Here is a 25,272-nt window from a genome sequence, read left to right as displayed (position 1 = left end):
CTAGGGCTTTGTGCATGCTAAACATGTACTGTACCACTGAGTTACATCCCCAGACCCCATTTTGAAATCGTTGAAATAATAATGATCAGTACTCTTAAACTAGTAGCTGTGTGCCAGGAACTTTGCTAGACAAATTTTACACATCTCACTCCCCACAATGATTTGAGTTAAATATTTCCCATATAACTGATGAGCAAATGGAAAACTTGCAAGTTAAGATAACTTCTTTGAGAGTATTCAACTAGAAGGAGAGCTGAGATTCAAATCTTAAGTCTGTTTAACTCCCTAACTATGGCCTTTCCACTATCCCACAATTCCCCTATTCTAAAGTACTTTTTTTAACTAAATATGCCTTCAGATATTACTTTTAGCCCATCAGATTCCAGTTTGTACTTGGGGACTTCCCTCTTTTCTTCATTTGAATTCTCTTAATCCATTTTATGAGGGTGTTTTTCCTCAAACACTTACCTCCTTGGTTTAATAAGCTATGCTTGGCTTTTTGTTGGTGTTTCTTTTCAGAAGCTTGAAACTTTTTTTTCCTGGTACTAGAGATCAAACCCAGGGGTGCTCTACCACTGACCTCCATCCCTAGCCATTTCTTTTCTTTTCTTTTTATTTTGAGACAGCGTCTTGCTAAGCTGCCAAGACTGGCCTCAAATTTGCAACCTTCCTGTCTCAGCCTCCCAAGTGACTAGGATTATAGGCTTGCACCACCATGCCTAGCAGAACCTTGAAATATTTTTAATTCTTTGTTACACATTAATCCAGAGCTCCCAGTGGGATATTTTTTAAATTTCCAGGCTTTTTGAATATTTTTGTGTATCTTCAACAAAGGACTCTCTTTCTATTTTTTAATGATTTTTAAAATTGTACAGCAGTTTCAAAGAGCTTTTCCTTTCAAATATACATCTAAGCAGAATTTACAAATATGGCTGAAGTTCTTCAATTCCTATTCTCAGTTCCCACTTCTAACTACCTAAACCCCCACTCACCGGCCAGGTCAATTTATATCTTCCTAGACCAGATTTGTCCACTAGAGCTTTCTGTGATGATAGAAATGTCCTATATTTGTGCTGTCCAGTCCAGTTGTTTCTAGGTATAGGTGGTTATTGAGTACTTAAAGCGTGGCCATTGTTACTAGGAACTGAATTTTTTTTGGGTGCTGGAGATCGAACCCAGGGCCTTATGCTTACAAGGCAAGCAGTCTACTGACTGAGCTATCTCCCAAGCCCCCCTGAATTTTTAACTAGGTTCAATTTGTAAGCAATTTAAATTTATATGTCCCCCATGTGCCTAGTGGCTATTGTATTGAACAGTTCAATTCTAGACCTTTGCATGTGCTTTTTGTTTACCCATAGACAAAATACAGTTTTGTGTACAACTTTGTGTGTATTGTGAGTAGTCTCATACCGTACATGTTGGTTTGTAACTTGTTTTTTTTAACATTTAATAGCATTTCTTAGAGAGCTCTCTATAATATTACATAGCAATCTAGCTCATTGTACTTTTATCTGATTCCTAATTTTGTTGGTAATTTCTATTTCTGAAATGAATATATCAGATGGTGAAATTCTTTGGTTTTCCTCACCTCATTATCCTTAATGTGCCATTAAGTCATGTTAACCCACTGAGAAAAGGATTGCTTTTATTGAGTAACCACTCCATATTTTGGACTCTTGGGCATGCTATGATTAGAGGCTTTAAAAACCACATTATATTTTTACCACCATTGGCACCAATGACTTGTTAGCAGAGGAGCCAAATGCTCTGTGGTCAGTTAATTTCAGAAGACTTGCTGTGGGCTGACTGAGATTAAACTGAGATAGGGTCCCACTCCTGGGCTTGGTACCATGATCCATTGATTGATTCTCAGACTCCCATGGACAGAATTCTCTAGAGAGTTTTTAAAATATGTGGATGCATGGGCACTCCTGGAGATTGTGATTGGTAGGCCCATGCACCCATGGTATTTAAGACTTAACTGGGTTAATTCTTTCACATACTTTGTGTTTTTGAAAGAGTCCAGCTAGAGGTCCAGCCATTACCTCTGGTATACTCTGGCAGTGAGCAAGTTTTGTATCTTTTTAAAAAAATATTTCGTTTTAGTTGTAGGTGGACACAATACCTTTATTTTATTTTTGTGTGGTACTGAGGATCAAACCTAGGGCCTCACACATTAGGCAAGCGCTCTACCACTGAGCCACATCCTCAGCCCCAAGTTTTGTATCTTAATGTTCTCAACCATCAGAATATTCCTTGCTTTGGTAACTTTACAGTTACCAAATAAAAAGACATATGTAAATACTTTTTTGAAATAAAAAGTTTGCAAAATTTCGTGAAAGTACAAAATTCATCTCAACAGTATGTATAATATGGAACCTGGTGACACTAAAGTGATTGATCCTCAGTTCCCTAAGAGTTGTGGTTCAAATATGTAATAAAATCTCTCTAGTCTGAGATCTTTGGCTCAGTTTTGGTGTTCTGTTTTAGAAACTTTTCTGTATACATAAATCTTTTTTTTAAAACATGGATTATTGTAAAGTTTTTTCTTCTGAAAAAGAAACTGATGTCTCAGTAAGTTAAAATGTTGTTATTTATATTAACTTTTGGCATTGGTTTGTTTGAAGCTCTAATATTTTTTTAAAAAATACAGCTATATCAGGAAGTTGAAAGTGCTGTGTCAGGTGGGAAATATTTTGATTAGTCCAGATGATTTGTTTGTTGTCATGGTTTTACTCCAGGACATTTTGTGTTGACCATTTTCTAAAATGGCACATACCTTTGCCATTATATAATCTGAGCAGTGCTATTATGATTCTTGGCATTGTGCATAACAGCTAATGGAGTTAAATGCTTTAATCGTATTTTCTGCTGTTTCACTACTTTATGATGATTGTGAAAACAGTAATGGGTATATTTTGGCACTGTCATTATATACAATGCAGAAAATCATTTTTACCACAATCATCACATTTCTTGAAGTACCAAATATATTAACAATGGAGCAAGAAAATTTTCTTCCCAAATATTTATTATTACCAAGCTTCTTAACTTAGAGATTTAATTTTTCCAGAAATTAGACAGTTAACCTTACCTTTACTTTAAAGTGTATGCTTCTGTAATGCTTACTAGATTGATTTATGTTTGCTTTAATAACCTTTTAAAAGTTTTTACAGACTCTTGGAGATTCAGAAGTTGAGAGTACGTAAGACTAAAATAAAGATCTGTTTTCTTTCAGGGGAAAGTTGTGGATGAAGCACGACGTCAGAATTTTTAGGATGTTATTCACACTACAGTTTATTTTAAAGGATTGCTGTAATGACTGATTAAATTGTTAGATAATCTAAAAGGGAGATGAACTGGGAGCATGTAAGACTGAAAATAGGGTTTTTTTTCTTTTAGGTAAAAGTAGTGGACGAACGGAGGTATCGGAAAGTCTTTGAAGATATTGTTCGCATCATGGACAGGATGGAAAATGACTTCCTTCCTTCCTTAGAACTCAGCAGGAGGGAGGTGAGCAAAGTATATGACCTCCCTGTCTAGTGCATATTGTGATTAGCACAAAGGAGACTATAATACTTAGAAAAGGCATCAAGGAGCCAGGCATGGTGATACAGGCCTATACTCGTAGCTATTCCAGAGGCTGAGGCATGAGGATTGAAAGTTTAAGGTCAGCCTGGGAAATTTAGCAAGACCCTGTCTCAAAATAAAATAGAAAGGGCTGAGGCTATAGTTCAGTGATAGAGTGCTTGCACAGCATGCAGGAAGACCTTGGTTCCATCCCCAGTATGAAAGAAAAGAAGGGAAAATAAAATTCAACAAGGCAAAGTGGTTAAGATTGTGTGTGCTGAAATTAGACCACCTCCATTTAGGTTCCAGTACTGCTATTTATTAGATATATGACTGCCAGCAAGTGTCTTACACTCTGTTTCCTTTACTGGATTAAGGGCATTATAATATGAGTTAATACATGGAAAGCTCTTAGAATAGCACCTGGCACCTAGTAAGCCTCCATGTTAGCCACTTTTATTTAATATTTCAGAGTTCATGGTTCATATCTCAGAAAACAAGATTTGGTCATAGAATAAGTACTCTGGACCAAGATTGGGGTAACCTCTTATGATTCCAGGATCAATCAGAGTAGCCTAGAGAAGTAGTAAGAGCCACCTAATTCCTTCTATGCTGTTGTGAGTTTAATAATGTATGATAGTATATGATGTGAAGTCGGCTCACTTGGTGAATGCATATGGAAGTTACCTTGTTAATTATTACCTTATTCTTTATTCATATTCTCTATGGAATAATCCAACTGACTTACTTCCCCTACTAGTGATGCATGTTTGTGTCTGTCTGTTATTCCCCAGTTTGTGTTTGAGAATGTGAAGTTTCGGCAACTACAAAAGGAGAAGTTCCAGATCAGCAACAATGGACAGGTTCCCTGCCATTTTTCTTTCATCCCTAAACTTAATGACAGCCAGTACTGCAAGCCATGGCTTCGGGCTGAACCTTTTGAGGGCTACTTGGAGCCAAGTGAGTGTTCCCTTTACCATTGTCTCTGCTTGTCATGTATCATCTCCTTAACACTCCCATACCATTGCCTTAACTTCTTGTTTTCTAACCATATGTCTCTTACCTTCACTGTCATTATATTGATTATGCCTCTTTTGTGTGTACAATTTACTCCCTTTTGTTACTTGGTGATTTTTTTTTTTTTTAGAGGACACGTATTCTTTTGGTCTCATACCCTTTTTACTTTTCCTTTTGAAGTTTCTGTATTATCATGTATCATCTCTTATATTTCAGATGAGACAGTGGACATTTCTCTTGATGTGTATGTCAGCAAAGACTCTGTGACCATCCTGAACTCAGGGGAAGATAAGATTGAAGATATTCTTGTCCTTCACCTGGATCGAGGCAAAGATTACTTTTTGACCATCAGTGGAAATTACCTCCCAAGTTGTTTTGGTACATCCTTAGAGGCTTTGTGCCGAATGAAAAGACCAATCCGAGAAGTACCAGTCACCAAACTCATAGACTTGGTAAGAAACATAAGACATAAGCCTTCAGTACATGTAATCTTGGTGATACTTAAGTGATGTTCTTATCTCTGTGCTTTTTGTTTTGGGTCAGGGGGACTGTTAAGTGCTACAGAAGAATGTTACTTTAGCACTACTTTGGTTAGATTAAGCCTAAGAAAGGAGAGGCTTAATTTGTAGTTAGCTCTCAATGAGAATATAATAGATAATATTAAGCTCACCAAATAAAATTAAAGACTCCCTTATCAAAGGTACAATGCATATTCGTTAAGTTTTTCATACATTCAAGTCACTTTTGTCTCAGTTGGCAGTATGTGAGGTACAATAAGTGGAGCAGGTGGTGATTATTCTTATGAATATGAGAAAACCGAGGCACAGAGACATCAACTTGTCCAAAGTCAAATAAGTTTGTGACACATTTATCACCCACATTTTTCTTACTCCTGCTCCAGTATTCTTCCCTATGCTACATCATATCCAAGCACAGTAAAACTTCCCTGCCAATAGAAGCCTGTAGTGAAACCTTGGAGAACCTGTATCAGAATCCCTGGTGGTGCTTATTAAAATAGAGGTTTCTCCCACTGCTCATTTCTGGAAGCAGAATCAGAATTGTTGTGGGGTCTAATACGTATTTTATCAGCATCCCATTAAGGCTTGATACTTAATGTGACTCAAGAAAGGAAAGGAGGATAATTCCTGCCCTCAACCAAGTTAGTATCAATGTCCATATGAGGGAAATGCACAGTGTTTTAGTAACATAAATTGCTTTAATAACAAGTTCATCCAATTGAGAACTTTTCTTCTAAATGAAAATATTATTGGATTTGTGGGCAGATCTCTTTGGGCTGCAAAAGTATATTCTTGATCTTTTACCCAAGAAAGTAAGGCCAAGTGACAGTCATACTTTATCATTACTATTAGTATTCAAATTGATTCCTTTGGCATAGCCAGACCAAGTGATCACATCATCTAGTGGGGAGGGCCAGGGCTTGTCTGAGTGTGATCTGTTCTGTTGCCATGGAGTTGTTTTAGCTGTGACTTAGATAGCAGATTAAAGCACTTGAGTCCAGTCCCAACATTCTTTCTTGGAATTATACTTGTTTCCCTAGAGCCCTCATGACTGTTTTATCGCTGAAAGAGAACCATTTTCTTAAGAAATTCATATCCTGCCATCCTGCTGTTTCTCATGATAATTGTTTTTTTTTCTCTACCACCGTATTCCTGCCTGTCAAATTCAATGTTTCATCTTTTAGAATACATTTGGAATAATTTTTTCCTACCCTCTTCCATTTATCCCCAATACCCTTTACCAGCTTTCTTTGTCCCAGCTTTTTATTGTGAAGATTGTCAAGCCTGTGGAAAATTTGAAAGGACAATGCAACAAACCCCACATGCCTTATACATATATACACTTTTTTTGCTGTACCATTTGATGTATCATGTCAGTTTACCACTAAACTCTTCAGCTTGTATCTCTTAAGAGAAAGGAAAAACTTCTGTTTATGTATAATACCATTATTACACCTAAGAAAACAAAGTTATCCACAAAATCATTTAACATCTCGTCCATAATCAGATTTTTGCAGGTATGCCAAGAATTTATTTTATAGCTTTTTATAGCCCAAATGCAATCATCAGTACATCAGTTCATCGTAGTCTCTTTAAGAGTAGAACAGTTTTTCTCTCCTTCCTTTAATGATACTGACTCTTTTTTTTTTTTTTTTGCAGCTCTGGGATTGAACCCAGGGGCACTTTACAACTGAACTATACCCCCAGCCCTTTTTTTTTTTTTTAATTTTGAGAAGATCCTCAATAAGTTGCCAAGGCTGACTGTGAACTTGAGATCCTCCTGCCTCAGTCTCCTGAGTTGCTGGGATTACAGGTGCATACCACCAAGCCCAGCCTGTTGTCTTCTTAAGAATCTCATATAGTTACCCAATCAAGGTTCCACCATTTTCTAAATTTGTCTGATTGTTTCTTCTAGGCATTTGTTAAATTATCCCTGCATACTCTCTTTTCCCCTTTTATTTCCTATAAACTGAAACCTAGCTTATTTTTGGTCAAAATTAGTAGAGGCATTATTATAGCCTTTGTAATATTTTTTCCTTATTAATTCTGGAAGTGATTGGAAGGATGCTCAACCAGCATAAAAAATTACGTAAAATGTATTATCAGGTAATTCTGCCACATTTACCCATGAATAGAAAGTAGCCAAAATCATTAGGGAATTAATGGTTCTATAGGAAGCCCTCTTCTTTGTGTGTATCAGTTATTCAATGTTAAAAAATAGAAATATGATCACTTTGAATTACAGAACTTCTCAGTTTTTATTAAATTGGTATGGTCATCATTTTTTCTTTTAAAGCTTTTATTTTGTAAGATTTGGGGTTTTTGCTCCCTTCACAGTCTTGCATTTCAGTGTTATTAAATTCCTATATCTCATTGATGAGGAAATTACCCATTTTAGCATGGGTAATAAACAAGTAATCTAAAATAATCAGTATTCCATTATTAATTCCTTTGTACTCTGTTTTGACTTAATTTTAACCTTCTGAAATGCTTTTTTAGGTTTAATGTTTGTGTGTTTTTCTAAGACCCAAGATGATATTTCAAATCCCGTGAGATGATGCCATTGACAGTGGTACCCATCCATTATTGTATTATGTACTTTAAAATTATGGTGAAGACAGACATCAATCTAGCATGTGTGTTTTCTCTCTATGTACCGTTACAGAAAGATTCTTGTGCCATACCCTGCTCCTCAGAACGAAATAACTGGCATAAATCCTTTCATTCTTCCTCCCCTTCTCAATAATAGTCACTTTGCCACTCCTAGAGTAGTTGGGATTAGTACAAACTGGAAAAAGAAAACAATCTTCTGTTTGTGATTTTCTTTATTCTTTTCCAGAATTAATAGATTTTTCTGCTTATTAAATAGCATATAAGTAGCAAATAATCATCAATATTTATTTGGTACACACTGGATATAAAATAGTATGAAGTTTATGTGGGTTCCATAATTTAGTGGTTATGAAAGTATACTTAGATATACAGCATGACTAATTTCTGAATCATGGTTAGTAGTTTGGTTAGAGATAACCTGAACAGTAACTATCTTTACTAGCTAATGTCCACTGTACTTCGCAGATCATTGTTTTAGAAGGTCATGTAAAGTGAAGGTTATAGAGCTTATGATTTGTATTAACAATAGACTCCTTTCCCATGCTATTTACTCAAGCCCTTATATCCTATAAAAGTTTTATTGATTGACAAGTTAATCTCTGAAAAATCAATCTCGGAATCAGCCTGTTTTGGTTTTAATGAATATTTGATACATGTAACATTAACGTGACCTAGAAATAAGTTCAGTACATGTGAATAAAGTAAATTAGGAAAGTGATTTGGTGTTAGTCATAGAAGTATTTTCAAGCAAATGCAAGTACTTAAGAAGAATGTATTCATATATTGGATGAACAGGCTCTTTCAGGAGCAAGGGACATCTTGAATAAAGGATAAAGGGTGAAATTGAAAAGATAACAAATGAAAGATTTTTAAGATTTTCTAGGAACCAGGTACAGTGACCCACTCCTGTAATCCCAGTGACTCAGGAAGCTGAGGCGGGAAAATTGCAAATTCAAAACCAGTCTCAGCAACTTAGCAAGGCCCTAAGCAACTTAGTAAGATCCTGTCTCAAAATAAAAAAATTAAAAAAATTAAAAAGGGCTGGGGATATAGCTCGCTGATTAAGTTCCCCAGGTTCAATTCCCTGGGTAAGGGGGAAAAAATACTTTCTAGGAAAGAATGAAGGTTAAGGATAAGAGCATGTAAAACTGGTTCTTTAGGATAGGGGCAGGTGATAAAAAGTCACAAAGTCAGCAGATGAGCTTATGCTTGAGCCAGAGGGCATCCAGAACCTTCAGAAGACTTTGAGGACTAGCATGTTGTAAATCAACTATGTTGGGAGAAACATTCTGGTATTGCTCATAGAATTAGCTAATGGAAAAGGGACTAGTCTTGAACTACCAAATCTGGTTAAGATGAAAAAAAAATGAGGGATGAGTGGAGAAACTACATTTATTTGGGAAATGTCTTTAGGAAAAGGATATAAAAAATTTCAGATAACAGGAATAACAACTTGCTGATCAGTTTGTCTCTGGTGATCTCTTCACTAGATGTTTACTTTATCCTATTGATCTAATCCCTAATTTTTATCTGTTAGGTGTCTATTTTGTTCTCTGTGTTTCATATGGACTAATCCTTTTGAGAACTTCAATTTCCATTCCATTTTCTGCTTTTTGTTTTTAAGTATGTATCTTCTTCCCCTATATAACTTTTACATTATTTTAGCTACATGTACCACTTTGGAACATTATCCTGAGAGTAAATGTTGGGGTAAATAATGATTTCTATTGCATTTACTATGTGCCAATGTTGCCCCACTAGGGAGATCCTGATCTAGGTTCCCTTTTTAAATGTGATCAACACAGCCTCTTGCAAAGAGTGGGCATTTCTACTCTTTAAAGTTCATTCGAATTAAGTAATTAGTAACTTCAGACCACCTTTGGAATACGCTGTTCATCAGTAGAGGTTAAGTGATGTTTCTGTTTTCAAAATTGAAACTAATGTTGGGTTAAATGTGTTTTCTTTTATGCTTCATCTATTTTCTTTATGCTTATACCCAGAGAAGTAAATTCTCAATATAAATTTCCTGTCCCTCCATCAGTATTTAATCAAAGTCCTTTTGAGTCTTCTTTCAGAGTTTTGTTTTTTATCCATTCTTTTTTTTCCAGTGCTGGGGATGGTGCACAGGACCTCATACATGGTAGGCAAGTGCTCTGTGATTGAGCTACATCCATAGGCTGTCCATTAATCATTTTTAAAATAATTATTTTCCCACTATTAGTTTTAAGTTGTTTACTCTCTCCTGCTTGACCTACTTTGATAGCCTTTAGTGTTTCCCTTTATCTCTGTCTTTGCCCTTCAGATTTTCCTATTCAGGGCTATCAGATTCATCTTTTTTTTTTTTTTTTTTTTTTTTTTTTTTTTTTTTTTGCGGTACTGGGGATTGAACTCAGGGCCTTGTGCTGTCCAGGCAAGCACTCTACCAGCTGAGCTATCTCCCCAGCCCCAGATTCATCTTTATAATACTGATTTGTGGTCTATCACTTCCTTGCTTAAATGTAGTCGGTGGTTTCCCCATGCCTGCTGAATACAATCCAAATTCCTTAACCTGTTATTCAAGGTCAGATTTATTTCCCACTATTTTTCTCAGCATTCTCTAATTATCTCAGCTTACGCTTAGCACAAACTAGATGACTAACTTCTTTCAAATCTCGCCTTGTGATTTATCTTTTCTGTGCCTTTCTATATTTCTTCCTCTTTCACATATTTTTAAGAGACATGGTCTGGCTATGTTACCCAGGCAGGCCTTGAACTCCTGGGCTGAAGTGGTCCTTCCACCTCAGCCTCCAGAATAGCTGGACTACAGGTGTTGCCACCAATACCTTACTTGCCTCTTCCACTTGTGATATCCCCTTCCCATGTCTATTCCTTAAAATCCTATGAATCAGGGCTGGGGTGTAGTTCAGTGGTAGAGCATTTGCCTAATGTGTGCAAGGCCTCAGTTTCATCCCCAGCACCATACACACACACACACACACAAAAATCCCATGACTTAAGGATTAGTGACCATAAAACTTTTACATGTGATCATAAATTCTAGGACTCCTTACCCAACTCAGCTGCAAACCAGAATTAGGGACCAACCACATCTCTCTACTTTATGTGTCCTCATTTCTCATTGCCCTCCCTGCAAAGGTATTGAGCACAGTGCCTTGTACTAGTAGATAATCAACACTCAAAGAACTTCTTTCAAAGTCTGATTTGACAGGTTAGTGTGCCAAATTTCTGCCTAGTTTTACTCATTATTTGTCAAGTATTTATTGGAGGAAAAATATATGAAATCTATTAGGGAAATTCTCTCTTTGTTAACAGGTACTCCTAAACTTTATAAAAGGTTGTCCAGAATTGTATTAAATCACATGTTTGGCACTCAGAATTTTACATTACAAACTATTATAATTATTTAATACTATAAATAATGTGTACTTGATAAAGCACTGTTGCTCTGATTATTTCATGGGGTATTTAAGAGTCTGTATAAAACCCATAAAAGCAGGTTTAATTTGCAATGCATCTAACAATACTAAAAAACCTAATGGTCATATGCAAACAACAATTTGGGGGAAACACATTCTACATTACCTCTTACAATGTCGGTGAATACATAATTGCTGCCACTCCCAGCCCCCATGCATCTTAGACAGTAAGATTGGAATTTCTCCTTCTACCTACCAGATTGTGATACATATGATTTGTATTTGAATTCCTAATGACTCATTGCAAGATCATGAGGAACCCAGTAGGGATTTGCTGGGGAGTGTGCCCCACTACCCCTTGGTTTTAGGCTGCTTCACTGTCCTGTGAGACAAATACTATTATCCCTAATTTAGAGATAAAGAAACTGAGGCAATATGAAGTTTGGTAACTTGCCTAAGGTCTGTACAAAATTAAAAGGCAGAAGATTTGTACCCAGGATCATCTAACATCACTGCCTATACTCTTTCCATTAATGATGTGGCCTTGTAAATAAGGGCATCTCACTGTCTTTAGCCTGAACACTGAGAACTACATTTTCACTTTTCCCCTGCCTCTCCATTCAGGAAGCAGTTGCATTGCCCTCTTTGAATTGTCTAAGGGAGCATGGTGATAATAACCATGGAGTTACTCAGACCTTGAGTTCCAAACCCAGTTTTGCCCCTTACATAAGCATGACCTTGGGCAAATAATTTAAACTCTCAGAGCCTCGGTTTCTTCATCTGCAATATGGGAATATTACCTGCTTTACATTCATGTGCAGATTACATGACATCACTTAGAAGCACTTCGCACTACTCTTGGCGTGTTGCAGATGTTCCTTAAGTGGTGGTGGTAGTTATTACTGCTGTTATTATTATTGAATTGTAATAATAGCATAAATACAGGGAAGATTAAAAAGCTACTTTCTTCCCTCCACTCTGCTTCTCTTTTTTCTCTTCTACCTACTAAGAAAACAAAAAGAGATGCTATTGATGGATCTTCTGATCCACAAAGGTCTGAAATGAAATTCATTTACATTTCAGAGGGACTTTCAAATCTGAGGAGTCTAGGTGCCTTTGAGAAGGAGGGTATGTATTGGGAGATTGAAAGGAGTCTGCGTCACTACTCTGGAGGCCAGCTAGAAAGAGTGGAATGTCAAGGAAAATAATGTAGTTTGTCTTTTACTTCTGAATGGTTACTGTTGGGCCAACACCAAACTCTTCCATTGAGTTTGCATTATGATGAGGTAAGAAGCTGCACAGTGTAGCATTTGAACAGGAAGAAACATCAGTGGGTATTTGGTTGGGCCAGCTGGCTGAGAGCACAAAAGTCTAGTCCTGCACAAGTATGTTTCTCCAGGGATATTCTCAGTAAATCACACAAAAATTTAATATGCATAATAGAGAAGTTTACATATGGAGAATGTGTTCCATTCAACAATCATAATTTATTTGAAGAATTGAAAGCTTTAAAAAGCATATGAATTTAGTAAGCTAGTGAGTTCTGATACTGATCTGTTTCTAATTCTGTAATAAAATTCTAATCGTTTTCTATCTGTCAATGACTTTTTTCCTGCTCTGCTCTCAGGAAGAAGACAGCTTCCTAGAAAAGGTAATCCAATCCATTGGTGGTTATGAGAGTGTCCTTGTGCTTGATTAACATTTAATTGTGGTCCCCGAAATTTGTCCCTAGGTGTTCCCATATCAGAGACCTCTGACTTGGTGAGAATCACCTAAAGTCCTGCCAGCTGAATTTTTTAAATTCATTTTTTATATGCAGTGCTGAAAATCGAACCCAGTGCCCTCATACATGTGAGGCAAGTGCTCTACCACTGAGCCACAACCCCAGCCCTGCCAGCTGTATTTAAATGTGAAGTATAAGAAAGATGTTACTGCATCCTCCAGGTTATTAAGACACAGTACATAAAAGCAGTACAACTCAAGATTCCAGATTCGGAGTGGGGGGTGTTTGTGAGTTTCATGGTACTGAGGCTCAAACTCAGAGCTTTGCACATGTGAGGCAAACATTATCACGTACTATATCCAACCCAGAGCTGTCTTGATGTATCTAAAGCTCATGAGTTGAAGGAGGAAGGTACCACTTAGCTATCCTGTGTTTCCAATGATAATAAAGCCAAAACAAGTACATTTCTGTTGTACTGAGTAGTTTGGGGTTAGTGATAATGGTGATTAATTCCTAAAAGAATACACAGTTATGGACAAGAAATAGACCATAGACTAGAATTGTGGAGCTGAACAAGATCATAAGGGATCATCTGGTTCAACCCTCTGCCTTCAGATTGGAAAAAGTATTTCCTCCATTCTAATAGACTAAACAACCAAGGCCTGGAAAGGTAGGGAGACCCTGTGAAAGTCACACCACTCCTGACAGCAGTGGTGTGGGGCAGAGGGCACTAGAACCCAGGTTTCCTGCATGCCCAGTAAAGTGCTCCTTCTGCAGTACCTCACAGCCTCTCTGTCTTCAGTTGGACAGTGGCCAGCTCCACAGAGGACTGTCAAGTAGAGGAGAATGGGCTTGGTAAACAGTCTCTATCTAGCACTTTCATATAGTATCTAATGGGACGCCTCCTCATTTGGTGGTATTAAGTATGTTTTGACAGTGGGGATGGTGTACTGTTTTGTGCTTTAGTTGTTAGCACTAAGGTTACAAAAATTGGGCTTTACAGGCACTGAGTGTGTCTCATTGAAAGAAGGCAAAGTGTCTTGGTTCCTTTTCAAAATTCAGAACTCAGGATAATTTGTTGAACTTTTAAAATTATTATTTCTTCATTTTCTTACTGTGTCTTTCTCTAGACTTCAGAGATGCAAGTATGATATTTTGTATTATCTCACATGAATTTGAGAATGGATAGTGGATGGGACATATAACCTACTGACATTTTATTAACCTTTTTAAACCACTGTGATTTGAGACAGCTCTGCTTCCCAGCCCTTCCCTGTTAAGAGTAGTCCAAGTTCTGTCTTTTTCTTGGTCAGTGTTGTGTGTTTGCCTCAGTGCCTTAGTACAAGAATGTACTAAGGCATTGGAAGTCAGATGTTTATTAAAGTACATGAATCAGTGTTGAATAATTTATATATGATAAGTTTGGAGGCATCTGCTAAACAATCTGTACATGTGTTGCATTTGGTCCAGAAAGAAGAGTACATTATGGACAGTGTTTTGTCTCAGACACCATGTGGATGCCTGCACTTAATACTTGCAACCAGAAAGAAGTCAATGGTTGAGCCACTGATGGAAGTTCTGGCAACTATAGGGAACATGAATATCAAGTGATAGAATCCCAGGGAAAGAAAGAAAGGAAACAAAGCAAATATAAAAAAATATATATGGACTTTAAATGGTAACCAACTGTCATGCTTCCTTCTCTTCCTTATTACCTTAGAAAGGCACAGTAGCCTTAGAAGATCATCAGTGCTTATTAAAGAACATAGTGTTGAGACCTCAGTGCTGCTGTAATATACATGGCCTCTGTGAAAATAGAAGAATATTTATTTTTTTCCATTAAAGATACATGGATGGGGGTTGTGGATGTAATTTACAGGTTGCACAGTGTTGGGCAAGGATTTCCTAAAGTTGAACATATATAGTATATGAGCTGAAGATATGGGAGAAAGGAGGATGCCAAAAAATGGTCATGTTTTCTTCATTAGTATTTTTCTGAAGGCTGCCTTCAGAATTCTTTTAACCTATTTCAGACATCTTTCTCATATAATTTATATTTTACTACATACATAGGAGGTTCCTTTGGGGGTGTTTTTTTTAGTGCTAAGGCACAACTCAGTTTATTTCCTAGCCATTTTCAAGCTCAGATTTATTGATCTAATTGATGTCACACTTCTAGATTATTTTCTCTTACATCCTTTCAGAAGAATGTAAAAGATAGTAGAAAAGCAGGTAAAAGGAGTAAATTCTCATAGAAATCTTCACTGAGTTATTACTATGAACAACAACTTCTGGACTTAGACCCTAGACTTTTCATGATATTTCTGATTGTTCGCTTGTTGTATTTAATTTACTGCTTTTGGTTCTTAAGGCTTATGAGTTTAGTGCCTTACGATTAGAACTTCTATTAAGCCTGAAATATTCATGCATGTGGGTCTAACATGGACAATTGTCTTTAATTCCTGAGAGCCAAAGAACCCCCTTTAAAACAACAATGAAAATGGTAGCATTTGTGATAATACCTGAAGGAAGACTAAGTTAAAAGGAAACAAACCTAAGTATAGACATGGTCTCTCAAAAGTACTTATTGATGATTGTAACAATGTTCACAAGTCAGGGAGGACACTGTTATGACTGTATTTCTAAAATGTTGGTTCTCAGTGTCACCCTTGAAAGGATTTATAACACAGAATGTATCCACATGATAAACATCATAAACCCAAGTGAAACACTTTGATGACCAACTGAAGCATTTAGGAAAGGAGATCCTTTAACTGTGGGAATCTGTGTCAAGTGCCTTCTGACAAGGGGTGTCCCCAGTGAGGAAAAAAATGAAAAATCTTAAGATATACAAATCACATTGTACTCAACAGGAATAGAATTAAAAGGAAATTGTTTTTATTCTGAGGCCCTTTTAATCCTTATCCTGTTGCATCTATTAGGAGAAAAACCTTCTGCAAATGGTTCCCTTGGACGAAGGTACCAGCGAGAGACCCCTTCAAGTCCCCAAGGAGATCTGGCTTCTAGTAGATCACTTATTCAAATATGCCTGTCACCAGGTAAGTAAGAGTAGGCCTTCCTTGTAACTTCAGATGTGTGCAAGTCCCATAGGAAGTTCTAAGACCTCACGTCAGCATAGTGCTTTTAAACTTTCCCAAGCCACCTCCACACAGTAGCACTATCAGACTGCCTGCATGGGTGGAAGCATCCCTATTCACAGATGTGACAGCTAAAGTATGTGAGCTAAGTGATTTACCTAAGGCCATGATCTAAGTGCAGTAGCAGAACTAGGACCAGAGCTGAGAATACTTGTCTCCTGGCTCTGCACATTTTTCTGAGTACCTGTCTGTAATGCTCACTTTAGCTGTCACATAGCCTGACTGATTTTAAAGTTCAAAGCAAACGTTAAGCCCATTTCCTTAACTTAGTCCTGATATATCTTTTAAATAAGATCTAAATCACTAGCCACCCTGACCCATTACCCAATAAAAGAGAATTCTCTTGGACCAACTTGAAGGGTAATGTTCTCTTATCTACTAAAGAGTAATATAACATGAAAGCAAAATTAGCATAAATATGGCATTTACTCCTTTCCAGCATTCAGTAGTGTCAGTATTTGAACATGGTTATGTTAAGTGTACCCTGTCTTGTCCAGAGGCTCCAAATGGGACACCTAGTTTCTTGATCTGGCCACTGTTCTCTTGCCCTGTCAAGAATAGGCTAAAACCATTGAAGATCATTTTCTTGTTTGAAATACAATTTCACATGGATTATAGAGATGATGTAGAGGAAAAGTGTTATTTTCAAACTTCCATTCCTAATCATTAATATACATACTGCCCTCCCTTTTGCTTTCTGCTGTGATCTTCAGAACAGAAGGGATAATTATCTTGCCTTGTTCCCTTCATTCTGATTTCTTTGGTAGGAGGACCTGTTCCAAACTCCTGGAATGCAGGAAGAGTTGCAGCAGATAATTGATTGTCTGGATACCAGCATTCCTGAGAAAATTCGTATCCTTTCTACCCAAGCAAGGCTTAAGAAGTTGGATGGGTACTTGACCAAACTCTTTTTCCCACCTACATGTAATTTTCGTATTTCTATATTTATTGTCTTTGTAGTTGTCTTTTATTATAAGATAATCACTAACTATCCAGTTGTTTCTGTTTCTTTCAGTAACTTTTGACCTCTCTGTGTGTCAAGCTATTACTAAGAGGAAGCAAGGGTAGGTAACAATGACTTTTAATAAGCACGGAGCATAGGAGCCACAGCCTCAGGACTGTTCTCCTTCAGCCCATCACTTACTCCTGCCCCCACATGTGCTGTCATTAGGGGAGGAAGAAGGATGGGAAACACTGGCAGTTAGTTTATAGGATTGTTCCAGTGGAAACTCTTATTCTGTTGGCTCTAGATTCTTCCGAGTCTGAAATTGGGCCAAGTATCCCAGAGTCTTTGACCAATTCTGTAACAAATCAGCTGCAGGGTACGTGGACCAATAACATATCAAACCCAAGTTAGGTTCGGTATGCCCTGAGTATGAGGAGGAAAATGTCGCTTCAAGATCTTGCTGAAGGGAGCCATCTGAGACTCTAAATGGCCTTTTTCCTGGAGCCCCTTTCCCTTGACTTAAGGTGATTCAGCTGGCAGTAATCACTCTGTGGCTGAAGCCCTGCTCATTTTCCTGGAAGCCTTGCCAGAGCCAGTTATCTGTTATGAGCTGTATCAGCGATGTCTTGACTCTGCTCATGATCCTCGAGTCTGCCGACAGGTGAGTTTGATCTGAAGGTATGTTTGGGGCAGTTTCACCCACAGAGAAATCCTCAGTTTTACAAAGCCCGAGAGTCAGCCAGCTGCATGGTAGGATCGGTCTGTGTATGTTATTCTTGGCAGGACACCAGCATTCAGAGTTGAGACCCTTGAATTTTAGGTTGTTATTTCTGATTATATTTGCCACATTTTTTTCCAGTTGGCCTATTTCTGTTTAGAGAAGACAAAGTGAAGTAGATGCCTCTACTCTGAGTTAAGATTGGTGAAGTTGATTGTACATGGCATTCTGATGGTTATTACCAAAAAGGGTGACACTTGGAAGGAAGGAAGCCTTTGAGTCTTCTTGGTGTATTTTTTTAATCTTGAAATGAATTTGATGCACAATAGCTGATACTACCTATAAATTAGACTAGTGAGTATTGAGGGGAGGTCCTCAGTGATGCTAAATGACATTGTAGAGAATTCCATTCAGCTTGGCTACCTGTCTGGAAAAATAGGAAAAGAACAGATTAACATCTACCTTTTTTGAGGAGGGTTTTTTAAAAAAAATTTTTATTTGCTCTTTTTAGATATACATGACAGTAGAGTATATTTTGACATTTTATGCATACATGGAGTATAACTTATTCTATTTAGGATCCCATTCTTCTGATTGTACACAATGTGGAGTTTCACTGGTTGTGTATTCATATATGCACAAAGGAAAATTCTGTCTGATTCATTCCACTGTCTTTCCTATTTTCATCCCCCTCCCTTCCTTCCATCCCCTTTGTCTACTCTAATGAACTTATACCTTCTTTTTTCTTTTTTATTTATTTTTTAAAATTTATTTTTGTAAACAAATGGGATACATGTTGTTTCTCTGTTTGTACATGAAGTAGAGGCATGCCATTTGTGTAATCATACATTTACCTAGGGAAATGTTTTTGATTCATTCTGTTATTTTTTCCTCCCCCCCACCCCTCCCACCCCTCTTTTCCCTCTATACAGTCCCTCCTTCCTCCATTCTTGCCCCCTCCCACCCCTTTTTTCTATCCAAATTATTTTATTCTAAAAATGTGTACATGTTTATGGGGTACAGTATCTTAATTCCATATAGGTAGAGAATGTGTAGTGATTAAATGAGGATAATTAACATTGTCATCTCCTTAAACATTTGAATTCATCTCCTCTAGTTCTTTACAAAATGTGTAATACGTTGTAAACTCCAGCCACCTTACTGCACTGTGGAAAGCTAGTACCTACTATTCCTGTCTGTGTCTGGTCATGTGACCTCCCTCTATTGCCCCTACCTCACCTCCTTCCCAGCCCTTGCTGACCACTATTCTGCTGTTCTCTTCTAGGAAGTTAAGTTTTTAAGTTTTTACATATGATCTTTTTTTTAATTTTAATTTTTTTAAGTTTTTATTTTTACAGACTGCATTTTGATTCATTATATACGAATGGGGTAAAACTTTTCATTTCTGTGGTTGTACGCAGTGTAGATTCACACATTCATGTAATCACACATGTACATAGGGTAATAATGTCCATCTCAGTCTATTATATTTCCTTCCCCCACCCTCTCCTACCCCATTTTCCTCTACACCATCCAAAGTTCCTCCATTCTTCTCTTGGCACCCCCGCCACCGTCCCCATTATGTGTCATCATCCACTTATCAGAGAAAACATTCAGCCTTTGATTTTGGGGGCTTGGCTTATTTCACTTAGCATGATATCCATTTACCAGCAAATGCCATAATTTTATTCCTCTTTATGGCTGATTAATATTCCATTGTGTGTATATACCACAGTTTGATCTTTTTTTTAATGGGTACTTTTTAGTTATACATGACAATAGAATCCATTTTGATATAATTATACAAGCATGAAATACATCTTATTCTAATTAGGACCTCAGTCTTTATGGATATGTATGAGGGTGAGATTCACTGTAACACCTGCCTTCTTTTGAGGAATCATGTGCATATAAATCTGTGATGAATGCATGGCCTGGTCATTGAGTAAGGTACCAAATAATATGACCATTCTTACTTAGAAGATCCAATTTGGCAGGTATTATGTTGGTCATGAGTAAGTAATGGAAGGTAGAGAAAAACAGGGTCTATAAAGATTGGATTGTAAACTGCTTTTATGGCACCTATAAATTCTTTTTACTCCCTTCTTCCACCTATTTTCCTCACTGTCCATCCCCTTTTTAAAAACAGGTAATTTCCCAGCTGCCAAGATGCCATAGAAATGTTTTCCGTTACTTGATGGCATTCCTTCGAGAACTGTTAAAATTCTCTGAATATAACAACGTCAGCGCCAACATGATTGGTAAGGGTACTTCATAAGAACAGCTACATGGGGGTGTTTGTGGACAACAGTCTGTGCATCATTTACATTGTATACCTTATGGATGTTCAAGCACATGACAGTCATTTCAATCCTACTGTTTTTGTCCCCTGGCCTTCCAGCCCTGAGGTTTTACTTACATCATGTCTCACAAAGCTTTTCCCCTTTTCTTTCTCTTGCCCTCCAGCCACTCTCTTCACTACTCTTCTCCTAAGGCCTCCACCCAACCTTATGGCAAGACAGACTCCAAGTGACCGCCAGCGTGCCATCCAGTTTCTTCTGGGCTTTCTGCTTGGGAGTGATGAAGACTAAGTCTTTTCTTCTTCAAAATTCTAGAGGAGAAAGATCTTGGGCTCCAAGTATTTCAGAATGATTTGAGAAGGCGTGCCACAGGAAGGGTCTATTGCAGGATCTCAGGTTCTGTTAATAGTGCAAAAGAAAAAGAGTTTCTTAATCCCTTCTTTACCATATTCTACACAGCAAAATACTTTTAGACTTATATTGCCAAGCCAAAGTTACCGTATTTTGGTGTTTTTGTGTTTTCTCTTTATAAGGCAAAGAGGTCTGTATTTACACTCCTTTACCTACGGATAATGTTTGTTGCCCTCCTACCCAATTGTCATGATTGTCCTTAGTCTTAGGCCTAGATTCTGAGATGTTTCCATTCTAGGTCTATAAGCACTACTTGCTATATCTCAGACTTGTCTGTAGTCCTCCATATAATGCACTTTTGACCCACTCTTCCCCATGTCACTCCTTTGCACTCCACTCCTTCTATCACTTCAAAGGAAGCCTGGGTGAGGCTAATGACTCCTTGGTTCTCCTTAACAGTGAGTTCACTGTCTATATGTGGTCATTACATGCATTTGTACATTTCTACTACAATGGCATGTATATGTCACTGTTATCAGCCTTTTTGTGGATCCGCTCTGGGTGGAACCATTTTTCTTGACTTAGATCACATTTAGTAACATAACTTTAGGAGCTATAGAGATGGCATCCCATTGACATAAGAGAATCACAGTCAGAGTGGAAGCACTTTGAGTATTTCAGGAGTAAAAGTATTCACATTTGATAGGTCCTGCTTCCTACTCTCCCTATCCTCTTATTTACATTTTATATGAGGCTTATTAATCCTGGACACTAGGGGATGCATCTCCCACTTAGCCACCTCCAATGCCGGACTCAGTGGTGCACACCTATAAATCCTAGCAACTTGGGAAACTGAGGCTGGAGGATTGCAAGTTTGAGGACAATCTCAGCAACTTAGTGAGACATTGTCTCAAAATAATGACTAAAAACAAAGGACTTAGAATGTAGCTCAGTGGTAAAGCACTACTAGGTTCAATCCCCAGTGTAAAAAGAAAGAAAAAATTCACCTCCAGAGCAACACTTGCCAATTTCCCCACACTGAAAAAGGGAGTTTGTGTGCCTCTAGCAGACTCCTCTGGAGCTAATGCTCCACCCACAGCAAGGATACTGAGGATAACCCTCAGAACCCTTCTTCAATTGTCTGAAGTACCAAGGGACATGTGTTATCCCACCCCAGCAGGGTTGACTTTGGGCTGCATATCTGGCTTCTTCAAGGATGTAGAAGACTCCCTTTGCCTCCCAGTCACTGTATCCAGTATTGTGTAAGAGAGATTGATCAGTGGGACCAACCATAAAACCTTGCCTTGCCCACCCAAGATGACCCTCTGAATATTTCATTCATTCAAGCTTTATGGGACAACCTTTTTAAAAATTAATTTGTTGATTGACAAACAAGCCACCAGCCACTAACTGCAAAACTCCCTGATGCAATTGACTTCCTCCTGGTTTCTTTCATTAAAACCACCCCAAGTTATTCTTGCCTGTTAACATTAGATCAAGGGACATAATGTATGGGCTCTGTGCAATCTTGGGCTTTGATTCCTTAACTCTTCTAGACCATCCAATGAGAGGCCAGGGGAAACTCTACCACTGACTGGTTCTCCGATTCTCCAATCTCTTGAAAGTTGAGTTCTTTGGGGGAAGACAAGGTATGTATACTGCAATATACTGGTTAAACCCTTTCTTGATTGGGCCTGAGAGAAATTAGAGTCAAAATACTGATGCCAGATAGTTTAAGGTCTGATAGGTCAGGGGCTGGGTGGTGAACTTACTTAATGGAAGACTGAGAGCAGAACAGTTTGGTCATCTCCAGTTGTCCACAAAGTGGTCACAGAAAGAGGCAGAGAATAGGAGCTAGATAATTGAAGCTAGGATAGAGTACTAATGCAGGGAAATGGCTTTCCTGAGCCTGTTTTCTAGTATCTTTCCAACCTGGGGTCTTTGGGTGACCAAGGGTATGGTGATTATGAGCTCTGTGCAGCACACACAGCCTCTTTCTTAATCAGGTCAAAGCTCTAAGTTGGTTTACTGCATCAACCTTTTTCCCGGCTCATCCTGGGATATATACAGGGTTGAGGATTTTAGACAATCTCTAGATAGAGAAGAGAAGACAGACTAGATATAAGAAATCTGCTTCCCTCCTGTGCCTGTCCCAGCATCCCACCCTCTAATTCCTAAGTACACCAAGGTACTATTTCATAGTTCCTCCAAATTAAGGATTTCAGATTCAACTGGTAGGGAAGGACTCTGCACCTGTTGTTTTAGGAAGAAATTGTTCAAATCCCTGAGGTGACATTGCATTAGTTTTCCTTTCACTGTTTCCTGATTCTTATTCTGTAATTGTTTGTTATATTTCCCAAAAATGTCTTAGTCACTAAGCAAAGCTGCTAGTGGGATTCTGTATTTTGTGTCTTTTTTATTATAATTTATTGCAAATTCTTTTCTGAATAAATATATGTTGTATGAAAAATCAAAATGTGATATTGGTGAAAAAGAACTGAGGAGGGAAGCTTATATCACTGGGTCCCACTTGATGTTGCTGTAGTCCCCATCAGATATACCTTTGCTGTGATCATCTCTCTTGCAGGGAAGTATCATTTATAGGAATTCTCAGGCTGAGACTGTAGCTCAGTGATGTAGCATTTGCCTAGCATATGTGAGGACTTGTGTTTGATCCCCAGCACTGAAACAAAGAAACTTTTCAGTGTATTTGCTCGCAGAGGTGAGAAGCCATGTGTTTTCAGAAGCCAATAAAGAAGTAACACTGGCTAGGGTATAGCTCAATGGTAGAGTCCTTGCCTAGCATGCTCCAGGCCCTGGGTTTCATCCCCAGCATTGCAAAACACGTTTTAAAAAGTCATATCCTTTCACAGGCCAACCAAATACCCTTATTTGAATCCTAAGCACTCATACAACAAAAGAAAAGGATGTTGATATTTTTTTAGTAGGGTTTGGCAATGTTGCCCAGGCTGGCCTTGAACTCCTGGACTGAAATGATCCTTCCTCAGCCTCCTTTGTAACTGGGACTACAGGCACATTCCAATGTACCCAGCTGTATGTTGAAGTTTAATGCACATAAATTTCACACTAGGTCAGATCCATGATCTTTCCAGCCTCAGAAATTTGACAAACTCTTAGCATACATATTGGGAGAAGACCCAATTGTCCTTTCTGACATAACCTCAGTAGGTTAGCCATGACTTCTAAAGAGCTTGTTTTCACATAATTCATTTTGCAGCTTTTCAAAGCCAGTTTTGAACTTTTATTACCCTTTGGAATGATAGGTATATAAATTTAGTACTTTGGGTACCTCAGATCTAAGCTAACATTTAGGGAGGATACCCCTGATTGGAGCAGGGTGCCATTTTTTCCCAGCCAATATCCATTATGAATTTGTGAATTCTGATTCCATTCACTTTGAGACTAAAGAGGCCTCAGCTGTAAGCTTCTTCTCAACCAGGGCACTCTTCCAGTTCCCTCCAACTGTGAGCTTGACCCTGATGAATGTGCTTACTCAGTGTTATCAAGAATAGTTTTTCTAACCCCACCCATAATGCTTGGCAGAAGAAGGTGTTTCCTTTTGAGAGTGACCTCCCCCTCAGCAGCTTTTTTTTTTTCAATACTGGGATTTGAACCCACGGGTACTTTACCACTGAGCTTTTTTTTTTTTTTTTTTTTTATCCAGTCCTTTTTATTTTTTATTTTGAGACAGGTCTTCTCTAAATTGCCAAGGCTGGTCTCAAACCTGCAGCTCTTCTGCCTCAACCTTCTGAAGGTCACTGGGATTATAAGGTGTGAAACACTGCACCTGGCTATGCCTAGCATTTTTACACAGTGATGGTCAGTGTGGCATAGGAGGCATGATAACCATACTTGCCTGATGTTGCAGAGGAAAGTGCATCCTGGCTGTTGGGCTTCTGGTGCAGGAGATCCATTAGGGCCTCTCTGATAACAAGGCAAGTTGAAGAACTGGCTCTTGGTTTTCCCTAATTTTCCAAAGTTGCACACTGCAACTGTTAAATTGCAAAATGTTTGAGAGAAACTTAGTGATGATCTAATTCAATCTCATTGTCTAAATGGGGAAAGTCTTGGGACAATGATTGACCTAAAGTTACTTAGGTTAGCAATACAGTACAGCAGAGTGGGAAAAAAGAGCTTGAGCTTTGAAGTTAGACCTGGTTCAGTGAACACTCTAACCTAAACTCTCCACTTAACATTTTGCCATAATTGCTTTATCTCAAAGAGACCTGGTTTATTGGACTAGCTAACCTCTTGTTTTCTTGCCTAAAAATGGAATAGGCATAATATTGATCTTAAATGACTTAATTATGTGAATCTCATCACTTCCTTGTTAAAAACCCTTCAGAGGCTTCCTAGTGCATTTAGAATAATATCCAAACTTTCCCATGACCCACAAGACCCTGCATTAAATTAGAAATAGTTAAAGTTCCCAGGATGGTACCTGGTGCATAGAAGATGCTAAGTAGATTACCAATCCCCCAGCTTTCTTCTTTGTCATATTGACTGAACCTAATGCTTTAGATTTCTCTTTTGATGATAACCTTGTCAGGTAGGTAAGACCAGGCCAGTGGTCAGCCTGTTCAACCCCTTCACACACACACACGAACCCCAGACATGCCATCACACCTTCTATAGTTCTGTATTTTAGAATTTTCCCATAAACCTTTTTGTTAATGAGGGCGAGGTGTAAGTCAAAGAATGCATAACAATTTACCATCACCAATGTGTGACACCTGACTGCCATCCAGCTTCAGGAGCCACACCACCTGCTCTGCCCATTCCTCCCTGCTGGCCTTTTGTTTTTTCCTGTGGAAATTTGCCTTTTCCTGGGTGCCTGGCTTCTGACTCTTCTGACTTGCCTAGTGAGTAAATCCCTCTTTAATTTTGACCTTTGCTATTTGGGCCTTGTCTGACTTCTTAC

General features: G+C 38.2%; 1 protein-coding gene across 3 annotated transcripts in view; it reads left to right on the top strand.

Moving 5' to 3' along the window:
* OCRL (OCRL inositol polyphosphate-5-phosphatase) overlaps positions 1 to 23,973 on the top strand; it is a 65,285-nt gene extending 41,312 nt beyond the window's left edge. For 2 of the 3 annotated variants that reach the window (XM_079123359.1, XM_079123358.1), the window contains exons 16-24: positions 3,403 to 3,513; positions 4,365 to 4,530; positions 4,804 to 5,039; positions 12,762 to 12,785; positions 15,800 to 15,916; positions 16,783 to 16,867; positions 17,495 to 17,622; positions 19,829 to 19,940; positions 20,146 to 23,973. In XM_079123359.1, the coding sequence (XP_078979485.1) occupies positions 3,403 to 3,513; positions 4,365 to 4,530; positions 4,804 to 5,039; positions 12,762 to 12,785; positions 15,800 to 15,916; positions 16,783 to 16,867; positions 17,495 to 17,622; positions 19,829 to 19,940; positions 20,146 to 20,270 (1,104 nt within the window). In that variant the 3' untranslated portion in view covers positions 20,271 to 23,973. The remainder of the gene's footprint in view (positions 1 to 3,402; positions 3,514 to 4,364; positions 4,531 to 4,803; positions 5,040 to 12,761; positions 12,786 to 15,799; positions 15,917 to 16,782; positions 16,868 to 17,494; positions 17,623 to 19,828; positions 19,941 to 20,145) is intronic. The other variant, XM_079123360.1, reaches the window with a different exon arrangement.
* The last annotated feature ends 1,299 nt before the right edge of the window (positions 23,974 to 25,272 follow it).

Source organism: Sciurus vulgaris, assembly GCF_902686455.1.
Source record: "Sciurus vulgaris genome assembly, chromosome: X".
In the NCBI taxonomy this organism is placed as follows: Eukaryota; Metazoa; Chordata; class Mammalia; order Rodentia; family Sciuridae; genus Sciurus; species Sciurus vulgaris.
The sequence above is the reverse complement of the archived record's forward strand: the minus strand, read 5'-3'. Positions and strand labels throughout refer to the sequence as shown.